Source organism: Sander vitreus, unplaced genomic scaffold (assembly GCF_031162955.1).
Source record: "Sander vitreus isolate 19-12246 unplaced genomic scaffold, sanVit1 ctg207_0, whole genome shotgun sequence".
In the NCBI taxonomy this organism is placed as follows: Eukaryota; Metazoa; Chordata; class Actinopteri; order Perciformes; family Percidae; genus Sander; species Sander vitreus.
The window spans coordinates 25,001-37,500 of record NW_027595405.1 but is presented as its reverse complement, the minus strand read 5'-3'; the positions used below and the strand labels follow the sequence as shown (position 1 = coordinate 37,500).

General features: G+C 41.5%; 1 protein-coding gene across 1 annotated transcript in view; it reads left to right on the top strand.

The window, feature by feature from the left end:
- The first annotated feature begins 10,793 nt into the window (after window positions 1-10,793).
- The window catches only part of gcm2 (glial cells missing transcription factor 2), a 23,229-nt gene continuing 21,522 nt past the window's right edge, over window positions 10,794-12,500 (top strand). Inside the window, exon 1 of the mRNA XM_078244316.1 lies at window positions 10,794-11,201. Within this exon, the coding sequence (XP_078100442.1) occupies window positions 11,109-11,201 (93 nt within the window). The 5' untranslated portion in view covers window positions 10,794-11,108. The remainder of the gene's footprint in view (window positions 11,202-12,500) is intronic.

Below are 12,500 nucleotides of genomic sequence, written 5' to 3'. Positions count from 1 at the left end.
ACACACACAGATAGACGCACGCACGCACACACACACACACAGAGACACACACACAGAGACACACACACACACACACACACACACACAGAGAGAGAGAGACACACACACACACAGAGACAGACACACAGAGACACACACACACACAGAGACACACAAACAGACACAGAAACACAGAGACAGACACACACACACACAGAGACACACACACACACACACACACACACACAGAGAGAGAGAGACACACACACACACACACACACACACACAGATAGACGCACGCACACACACAGACACACACAGAGACACACACACAAAAACACAGAGACACACACACACACACACACACACACACACAGAGAGACAGACACACACACACACAGACACACACAGAGACACACACACAAAAACACAGAGACACACACACACACACACACACACACACACATTTACTAGCAGTTTAACATCTGTGTAAAAATAGTTAAATATATTTAGTGTGAGTAATAAATATATAATATATCAATCAGGAGAAATGTTCTTCATTATCTAAATATTATTAACAGTTTTATTTTGGTGAGCCACTTCCTGTAGGCGGCCAGCAGAGGGCGCTGCAGGCTGCACTGTGAGACAGACAGGGGTGGACAAAAAAACAGAAACACCTGCCTTCATTTAGGCTACCACAAATATAAACAAGATAGATATATATATATATATATATTACTGCACCTTACACTGTCTCATTCCCTCTATCTTCATTACATTTTATTTTTTTGGACGTTTTTTCACTTTTTTTATGAGTTGAAGTAGAAAAAGTTAGAAATAGGTGCATGACACACCACAATGGAGGAAATTAACTGTTTAATGCTCAAGTTTTTCTGGGGGGGGGGAAAGACCCCCAGACCCCCCCACATTATATGCCCCCCCACATAAGTCCAGAGACGTCCTCTGTCTTTGGGTTGTGAGGCCAGCTGTGATTGGGTCAGATGTAAGTGGCCTGGAAGCTGGCCCCCGTCGGCCCACTAATGCACTCCTCTAACCTCTGTGCTGGCCCCCCCCCCATACAGCTCGCCCCCCCCCATACAGCAGGCTACAAGCGGCCCTGCTATCAATGCTTTATTCCCTTATCATGCCCATATTTAATGCTGTCTTTAACTTTATCCTTGCACTAGTATAATAGTTTTAGATGACTATGTTTTAATGTTTACATCATTCTCTGATCGTGTCCATATTTAATGCTGCTCTCTAGACGTTATAGAGCACCTTACCACACACACACACATATACATATATATATATATATATATATATATATATATATATATATACACACACACACACACATATATACACACACACACACACACATACATATACATATATATATATACATACATACATATATATATATATATATACATATACATACATATATATACATACATATACATACATACATATACATATATATATATACATATATATATACACACACACACACATATATATATATATACACACACACACGACACATATATACACACACACATATATACACACACAGAGAGAGAGAGACACACATACACACACAGAGAGACACACACACACATATATATACACACACACACACAGAGAGAGACACACACACACACACACAGAGAGAGAGACACACACACACACACATATATATACACACACACACCCACCCACCCCCCTCTGTCACTGCAGGCGTCTCATGCTATACATCTTAGTACATTCATGTGGATTTTTTATTCAGTATCCTTTCTTTCATTGTCCATATTATTGATGTGGATTTGTTATTTTATCATCCTGTTTATGATGTATGCTGTGTGTGATGTCCATCCATCCATCCATCCATCGCTGAAAGTCTGTATGAAATCAACCTGGTTTTAAGAAAAACTTTCTTCGCGATGCCAAGGATAAATACTACATTACCCATAATCCTAAACGCAACAGCGACGTCTTTGATTGGTGCAGCTCTCCGTTGGTAATATTTAGCGAACCCTGCGAAACAGCTAGCTAGCTAGCTTCTACCATTGCAGTTAATGATTGGTTCTGTACCTAGTTATGTTTCTTTTACTTCTTTCTGTTTTTAAGATGTTATTTTAACGCTTTCGAGGTTTTTTTGCGTCGCTGTTGTTGGCTTCTGATGGCTATAATGGTGAGCTCCTACCACTCAAGTCTATGGTCGCTTCTGTAACTTATACAGTCTTGTAACGTTAAATACTTTTGCCCTTTTTCAAAGTTTTTTTGAGCCGAATTAAATGTTTTATGGTCACAATTCACCTCGAAGCGGATTGGCTCGTTTCCAGGCCTAAAACTCTTCATCTAAACATTAAATGAAATATTATGGAGATTGAAGCGATATTGAACGGTCGAGACCACTTCACCAGACCAGACCCTGTTCAAAAAGTGGGCGTTTTCACTGCTGCTGCTGCTGGGATCAATAAAGCTTTATCTAATGTAAATATTTAACTCTCAACCAACAGAGGTATCACACCTGACTCTAAATCACATTCATAGTGCATTAAAACACAACATCCATCAGTAGAAGTTACAATATAATCAATAATCCGGTTTATTTACCATTGTGTGTCTTCTCTGTGTCGGTAGTGTGCACACGGCACAGCGCGCGCGCAGCTGCCGCGCATTAACTACTCATCACGGGCCGCGCATGCGCAGAGAGAGGAAACATTCCCAGCCCAGCCGCACACTTTGAGAAGCCAGACTTCATTCTGTTGACATGGAAAAGTATTTTAAGTGTTTAAGACTTGACAATATACATTAATAATATTTGACTCCAAAATGTAAGTGTCTCCAGCATTTAGTTAGTCATCACAACGGACATCATTCACTTATAATGATGCATAATGATGCATATTTATGTCTTTGTTGTGAAATGCCGGAAAGCCAAAACATTTTTTTACATTTTCTTTTTAGATTTCAGTTTACAAACATTCAGTCATCACAGCCCGTAAACATAACATTATACATAAATAACTGCAAATAATATAATATGAAAACAAGTATGAAAGTGATTTCTGAACATGATACAACTGGTATTAGCTAGTGTTTGAAGTAACGTTAGCTAGTGTTTGAACTAACGTTAGCTGGTGTTTGAAGTAACGTTAGCTGGTGTTTGAACTAACGTTAGCTGGTGTTTGAACTAACGTAACGTTAGCTGGTGTTTGAAGTAATGTTAGCTAGTGTTTGAACTAACGTAACGTTAGCTGGTGTTTGAAGTAACGTAACGTTAGCTGGTGTTTGAAGTAACGTAACGTTAGCTGGTGTTTGAAGTAATGTTACCTGGTGTTTGAAGTAATGTTAGCTGGTGTTTGAAGTAACGTAACGTTAGCTGGTGTTTGAAGTAATGTTAGCTGGTGTTTGAAGTAATGTTACCTGGTGTTTGAAGTAACGTTAGCTGGTGTTTGAAGTAACGTTAGCTGGTGTTTGAACTAACGTTAGCTGGTGTTTGAAGTAACGTTAGCTGGTGTTTGAAGTAATGACGTACGCTAGCTAGTGTTTGAAGTAGCGTTATGCGTAATGTTAGCTGGTGTTTGAAGTAACGTTAGCTGGTGTTTGAAGTAACGTTAGCTGGTGTTTGAAGTAACGTTACTGGTGTTTGAAGCTATGTTAGCTGGTGTTTGAAGTAAAGCAGCGTTAGCTGGTGTTTGAAGTAACGTTAGCTGGTGTTTGAAGTAATGTTAGCTAGTGTTTGAACTAACGTTAGCTGGTGTTTGAAGTAACGTTAGCTGGTGTTTGAAGTAACGTTAGCTGGTGTTTGAACTAACGTTAGCTGGTGTTTGAAGTAACGTAACGTTAGCTGGTGTTTGAAGTAACGTAACGTTAGCTGGTGTTTGAACTAGCGTTAGCTGGTGTTTGAAGCAACGTAGCGTTAGCTGAGTGTTTGAAGTAACGTAGCTGGTGTTTGAAAGTAACGCTAGCTGGTGTTTGAACTAACGAACGTTAGCTGGTGTTTGAAGGAACGTAACGTTAGCTGGTGTTTGAAGTAACGCTAGCTAGTGTTTGAAGTAACGTTAGCTGGTGTTTGAAGTAACGACGTTAGCTGGTGTTTGAAGTAACGCTAGCTGGTGTTTGAAGTACCGTAGCTGCGTTTGAAGCGTGAGCTGCGTTTGAAGTAACGCTAGCTAGCGTTTCGGAACTGCGTGCTAGCTATGTTTGAACTCAACGCTAGCTAGTGCTTGTGAAGTAACGTTAGCTGGTGTTTGAAGTAACGCTAGCTAGTGTTTGAAGTAACGCGTAGCTGGTGTTTGAGCAAAGTAACGCTAGCTGCGTTTGAAGCAACGCTAGCTAGTGTTTCGAAGTAACGTTAGCTGGTGTTTGAAGTAACGCTAGTGCTAGTGTCTTCTGATTCAGGACAGAATAACGCTAGCTTCATCAGACAGTAGCATAGCAGTCAGTCATACATTACACTACACCACTGGATAGCATGGCAGCTGTTTACAAAGCTGTATGTGAACTGTCATATCATATTCTATAAACACCAACTTGTGTATGTGTAGACACACAAGTGTACACACACACACACACAAACACACACACACACACACACACACACACCTCACCTACGTACACACCTATGTTTCCTCATAATAACCTGCTCAACAGGAACATCTTCCATTGATTGTCTACACAGTGCGAGGCAAGGTGCTGGGGACTGCAGTGGTGTAGTCTAATGTATTTGTAGTGGGTATACTGTACTATATATAAATATATTGGCCTATATATATGTATATATATATATATATATGCATACATGGGCCAGAATCTGCCTTTGGGCAAACATATTTGACTGTATTATTGCATGTCTCACATAGCTTTCTCACTTACAGTTATGTCGACATAAAGCCCTAAAAAACGTTCCTTAGCCATCAGAGCGTTTTGGAAATCCAGCCTGACGATGACTACGTGTTTCACAGCCTGAATATTAAACTAGATTCCTGAGTCTCAAAGTCAGCAAATCTGCCCCCATTCATCAGCTTTAGGTGTCGCATAATTACAGTTTGGAAAGAAACAGCTAGGCCCGCAGGCTTGAGTCTGACCTGCGTGCCCTGGATGCTCCAGAGGTGTGGGACCTCTGATAGATATAGCAGCTGTCAGCGTCCGCTAAATGACCTGTAATGTAACTGTTATACTGTTATTATACTGGTAGTGTATTGTACTTTGTGAAATAGACTACGACCTCTACACTGACCTCCAGCCACTGGTCTCCTTGCTATTTGATCTAAAGGATCTTAAATACTGCACGTTGCTGTAACGTATTTAAAAACAAAGGTCTGTCAGTTTGATTTACTCATCGTATGTTTGATGTTCCTGTCTGTCATCACGAGGACACTGACAGAACAGGAGCAGACCAAGAGCCTCGCTGTGGGGACACTCTCTACCTGGTGTTTGAAGTAACGTTAGCTGGTGTTTGAAGTAATGTTAGCTAGTGTTATAACTAACGTTACCTGGTGTTTGAAGTAACGTTAGCTGGTGTTTGAAGTAATGTTAGCTAGTGTTTGAACTAACGTTAGCTGGTGTTTGAAGTAACGTTAGCTAGTGTTATAACTAACGTTACCTGGTGTTTGAAGTAACGTAACGTTAGCTGGTGTTTGAAGTAACGTTAGCTGGTGTTTGAACTAACGTTAGCTGGTGTTTGAACTAACGTAACGTTAGCTGGTGTTTGAAGTAACGTAACGTTAGCTGGTGTTTGAAGTAACGTTAGCTGGTGTTTGAAGTAACGTTAGCTGGTGTTTGAAGTAACGTTAGCTAGTGTTTGAACTAACGTTAGCTGGTGTTTGAAGTAACGTTAGCTGGTGTTTGAAGTAACGTTAGCTGGTGTTTGAACTAACGTAACGTTAGCTGGTGTTTGAAGTAGCGTGCGTTAGCTGGTGTTTGAAGCAGCGTTAGCTAGTGTTTGAAGTAGCGTTAGCTGGTGTTTGAAGTAGCGTTAGCTAGTGTTTGGAGTGACGTTAGCTGGTGTTTTGAACTGCGTGCGTTAGCTAGTGTTTGAAGTACGTAGCTGGTGTTTGAAATAACGTTAGCTGGTGTTTAATGCGTTAGCTGGTGTTTGAAGTAACGTTAGCTGGTGTTTGAAAGCTAGGGTAACGTTAGCTAGTGTTTGAACTAACGTTAGCTGGTGTTTGAAGTAACGTTAGCTGGTGTTTGAAGTAACGTTAGCTAGTGTTTGAAGTAACGTTAGCTGGTGTTTGAACTAACGTAACGTTAGCTAGTGTTTGAAGTAACGTTAGCTGGTGTTTGAAGTAACGTTAGCTGGTGTTTGAAGTAACGTTAGCGTTAGTGTCTTCTGATTCAGGACAGAATAACGCTAGCTTCATCAGACAGTAGCATAGCAGTCAGTCATACATTACACTACACCACTGGATAGCATGGCAGCTGTTTACAAAGCTGTATGTGAACTGTCATATCATATTCTATAAACACCAACTTGTGTATGTGTAGACACACAAGTGTACACACACACACACACAAACACACACACACACACACACACACACACCTCACCTACGTACACACCTATGTTTCCTCATAATAACCTGCTCAACAGGAACATCTTCCATTGATTGTCTACACAGTGCGAGGCAAGGTGCTGGGGACTGCAGTGGTGTAGTCTAATGTATTTGTAGTGGGTATACTGTACTATATATATATAGGGGCCTATATATATATATATATATATATATGTATATATATATATACATGGGCCAGAATCTGCCTTTGGGCAAACATATTTGACTGTATTATTGCATGTCTCACATAGCTTTCTCACTTACAGTTATGTCGACATAAAGCCCTAAAAAACGTTCCTTAGCCATCAGAGCGTTTTGGAAATCCAGCCTGACGATGACTACGTGTTTCACAGCCTGAATATTAAACTAGATTCCTGAGTCTCAAAGTCAGCAAATCTGCCCCATTCATCAGCTTTAGGTGTCGCGTAATTACAGTTTGGAAAGAAACAGCTAGGCCCGCAGGCTTGAGTCTGACCTGCGTGCCCTGGATGCTCCAGAGGTGTGGGACCTCTGATAGATATAGCAGCTGTCAGCGTCCGCTAAATGACCTGTAATGTAACTGTTATACTGTTATTATACTGGTAGTGTATTGTACTTTGTGAAATAGACTACGACCTCTACACTGACCTCCAGCCACTGGTCTCCTTGCTATTTGATCTAAAGGATCTTAAATACTGCACGTTGCTGTAACGTATTTAAAAACAAAGGTCTGTCAGTTTGATTTACTCATCGTATGTTTGATGTTCCTGTCTGTCATCACGAGGACGCTGACCCAGAACAGGAGCAGACCAAGAGCCTCGCTGTGGGGACACTCTCTACTACTGAGTACTGCTTACTGCTACTGAGTACTGCTTACTGCTACTGAGTACTGCTTACTACTACGGAGGATGACCAAAGTACTGTTAACTACTACTGAGTACTGCTTACTACTACTGAGTACTGCTTACTGCTACGGAGGATGACCAAAGTACTGCTTACTACTACGGAGTACTGCTTAATACTACTGAGTACTGCTTACTACTACTGAGTACTGCTTACTACTACGGAGGATGACCAAAGTACTGTTAACTACTACTGAGTACTGCTTACTACTACTGAGTACTGCTTACTGCTACGGAGGATGACCAAAGTACTGCTTACTACTACGGAGTACTGCTTAATACTACTGAGTACTGCTTACTACTACTGAGTACTGCTTACTACTATGGAGGATGACCAAAGTACTGCTAACTACTACTGAGTACTGCTTACTACTACTGAGTACTGCTTACTACTACGGAGGATGACAAAAGTACTGCACTACTCTGGTACTGTAATACTACTGAGGTACACTTTACTACTGCTGGTACTGCTTACTACTACGGAGGATGACCAAAGTACTGTTAACTACTACTGAGTACTGCTTACTACTACTGAGTACTGCTTACTGCTACGGAGGATGACCAAAGTACTGCTTAACTACTGACTACTGAGTACTGCTTACTACTACTGAGTACTGCTTACTACTACTGAGGATGACCAAAGTACTGCTAACTACTACTGAGTACTGCTTACTACTACTGAGTACTGCTTACTACTACGGAGGATGACCAAAGTACTGCTAACTACTACTGAGTACTGCTTACTACTACTGAGGATGACCAAAGTACTGCTTACTACTACTGAGTACTGCTTACTACTACTGAGTACTGCTTACTACTACAGAGGATGACCAAAGTACTGCTAACTACTACTGAGTACTGCTTACTACTACTGAGTACTGCTTACTACTACGGAGGATGACCAAAGTACTGCTAACTACTACTGAGTACTGCTTACTACTGCTGGACGATGACCAAAGTACTGCTATACTATACTATACTGCCTATGTGCTGAGTACATACATACATACTGAGGATGACCAAAGTACTGCTTACTACTACTGACTATGACCAAAGTACTGCTATATATATATATATGTGTGTGTGTGTGTGTGTATATACATATATATGTGTGTGTGTGTATACATATATATGTGTGTGTGTATATATATATATATATATATATGATACATACTGATGAAGCCACGATGAAGCCGCGATGAAGCCGCGATGAAGCCGCGATGAAGCCTTGATGAAGCCTTGATGAAGACACGATGAAGCCTTGATGAAGCCACGATGAAGCCACGATGAAGCCACGATGAAGCCTTGATGAAGCCACGATGAAGCCTTGATGAAGACACGATGAAGCCTTGATGAAGCCACGATGAAGCCTTGATGAAGCCACGATGAAGCCTTGATGAAGCCGCGATGAAGCTGCGATGAAGCCGCGATGAAGCCGCGATGAAGCCACGATGAAGCCTTGATGAAGCCGCGATGAAGCCACGATGAAGCCTTGATGAAGCCACGATGAAGCCTTGATGAAGCCGCGATGAAGCTACGATGAAGCCGCGATGAAGCTGCGATGAAGCCGCGATGAAGCCACGATGAAGCCTTGATGAAGCCTTGATGAAGCCACGATGAAGCCGCGATGAAGCCGCGATGAAGCCTTGATGAAGCCTTGATGAAGACACGATGAAGCCTTGATGAAGCCACGATGAAGCCTTGATGAAGCCGCGATGAAGCCTTGATGAAGCCGCGATGAAGCCACGATGAAGCCATGATGAAGCCGCGATGAAGCCACGATGAAGCCTCGATGAAGCCACGATGAAGCCTTGATGAAGCCACGATGAAGCCACGATGAAGTCACGATGAAGCCACGATGAAGCCACGATGAAGCCGCGATGAATATATATTCCATCACATTTTTTAAGAAAACGTGACGCATAATTAAGGACTTTAGCCCAAAACAACCCCAGAATAACTTTTCTGGAAGGTTGAAATGTTAAGAGAACAGTTTGGGCTGATTGGTCAGTTCTGGGTCTCAGTCAGCTGCTGTACATCTCTTAAAGGTCCAGTGTGTAACGTGTTTAGTTGTTCATTCTCTAAATCTGTGTTGCCCGTTCTCAAACTGTCCTTTTTCATGAACATTGACCTCCACCATCAGTTCAGAGGATTCCTATTGGCTGGAATGTTACATTAGCGTTAGCATGAACCACACGCTCCATATTCATGCTGCATCTAGAAATATGTCAGCTGGTAAGAGACATACAGGACATACTGCTCCACCTTAGTGTGTGTGTGTGTGTGTGTCTCTGTGTGTGTGTGTGTGTGTGTGTGTGTGTGTGTGTGTGTGTGTGTGTGTGTGTGTGTGTGTGTGTGTGTGTGTGTGTGTGTGTGTGTGTGTGTGTGTGTCTCTGTGTGTGTGTGTGTGTGTCTCTGTGTGTGTGTCTCTGTGTGTGTCTGTGTGTGTCTCTGTGTGTGTGTCTCTGTGTGTGTCTGTGTGTGTCTCTGTGTGTGTGTCTCTGTGTGTGTCTGTGTGTGTGTGTGTGTGTGTGTGTGTGTGTGTGTGTGTGTGTCTTTGTGTGTGTGTCTCTGTGTGTGTGTGTGTGTGTGTGTGTGTGTGTGTGTGTGTGTGTGTGTGTGTGTGTGTGTGTGTGTGTGTGTGTGTCTGTGTGTGTGTGTCTGTGTGTGTCTCTGTGTGTGTGTGTGTGTGTGTGTGTGTGTGTGTGTGTGTGTGTGTGTGTGTGTGTGTGTGTGTGTGTGTGTGTGTGTGTGTGTGTGTGTGTGTGTGTGTCTCTGTGTGTGTGTTCTGCAACTTTAAGTTGAGTTAAAATAAGAAAGGTTGAACATGTGGACAGCATCATGCGAACATATACATACATACATACATACATATATATATATATATATATATGTATGTATGTATGTATATATGTATGTATATATGTATGTATATATGTATGTATATATGTATGTATATATGTATATGTATATATGTATGTATGTATATATAGTGAGAGAGATGACAGGTGAGTTTGACCGCTCTGAAGATTTCTCAGAGAGACGCTGACTCCTCTGTCCTTATTGATGACTAATGAGTCTGGTTGTTTTAGGAGAAACACTGGCTGTTTACACCACACACACACACACACACACACATACGTGTGTGTGTGTGTGTGTGTGTGTGTGTGTGTGTGAAATATTCCATCAATCAACATAAAAATATATATTTTTACACTTTATTATTCATTGTTATTTTAGATGTTGTCTCATTATTATTATTATTAAATAACAATATTAGCCTTATAACTATAATGTGAGAAAAGATTTGAAGACTGTAAAGTGTTGTGAAAGCCCCCCCCCCCCCTCCTGTCTCTCTCTCACCTGTTGCTTCACTCCGTACCTGAGACTCAGCGGAGCTGCACGCGCCTCCGGAGCAGCCGCGCGGATTATGTTTTTAACTTTTTAGCTTTTTCTAAAAAACTTGAAACAAACTAAAAGTCCAGTAAAGTCTGAGCAGCTTCCGGTTTAAAGAGTTTCACATTTAAAGCTCTTATTATCATTATTCTTATTCTTATTATTATTATTATTATTATTATTATTATTATTATTTCATCTTTTATCACTCGGACTGAACGGAACCATCAGGACCCGGATCAGGACCAACAGAACTCGGATCAGGACCCGGTTCAGGATCAGGATGTCCCGGGCGGAGGAGCGCGAGGACGCGGACTGTGTGTGTTCTGTCGGGATGAAGTTCACGTGGGACATCAACGACCCCAAACTGCCGCAGGTAACAGACTGATCACTATCCGGAACATGCGCACCAAACTCCAGTCACTTTCACAGCGGTTTAAGACTTCCACACCCAGCGGGAAAAGCGCCGAAATAACGACAAAAACCTCGAAAAAAGTGTCTAAAAACGGGTTCATTTTCCATTTGAAGTCGGGAGGAGAACCAGGTGCATGGTCGCCGGAACACAGCGCGAGGTTTACGACTTCCAGACTCCAAACTTCCTTTAATATCAGAGCGATTTAAGACTTAAACACACACTTAGTTTATTGTACTGTACACCTACAGTTATAGATTTATTTCAAATATCAAAAATAATGTATTCCTCTCAGTCTTCCTTCTAAAACACAGGTTTGTAAGAGTTATTGATTGAACAGGCTCATTATCTCTTTTAGGCTTCCTTCTAAAACACGAGTTTAAAATTGCGCACCAAACTCCATTCACTTTCAGAGCGATTTAAGACTTCAACACCTCAAAAAAGGAAGAAAAAAACGACAAAAACCTGGACACAAGTGTCTAAAAACGGGATAATTTTCCATTTTTACCCGCGGGAGGAAATCAGGCTGAGTGGTCGACGGGAAGCCAAGAAGACTTTAACACACCAAACCTCATTCAGTTTCGGAGCGATTTAACCCTCGTGCTGTCAAAGCTACTTTAAAATAATTACAACTGTTCGTCAACGTTTTTTAAAGATTTATTTCTGGCATTTAGGCCTTTAGTGACAGGACAGCTTAGAAATGAAAGGGGGGGGGAGACAGAGAGATGAAGTGCTGCAGGTCGGAATCGCACCCGCAACTTCTGCGTGAATGACTGAGCCTCTTTATATGGGCTCGCTGTGCCACTGGCCCACCCAGTTTATGTCACTTTTTCCAATGTATTTCTCTCTAAATGCTATTAAATGAAAGTAAAAGCCAAACGCAATGCCAGCAGCGAGCTGGTTATGGAGAGTAATGGATGCGTGGGACCGACCGGATTTTATTTGACATTTTGGTTGAAAAAAAAACACATTACTGATTATAGAAAATGGGTCAAATTAGACCCGAGGACACCAGGAGGCTGAAGACTTCCTCGTGCTGTCTTCCTGTCAACAGTTTGTTTTTGCTTCTTCCAACGTTTTAAACGTTTCTTCTACACATTTTCAGCGCTTATTTCTACGACCCACAGGCTGTTTTCTGATATAAAACAAACATAAAAAACGGGTCAATGTGACCCGAGGTCAGCACAAGGTTAATAAAGACTCAGATAGTTTATATAATAATACTTGAAGGCAACACTTAGTACAAAAGAAACGATCAGAAAC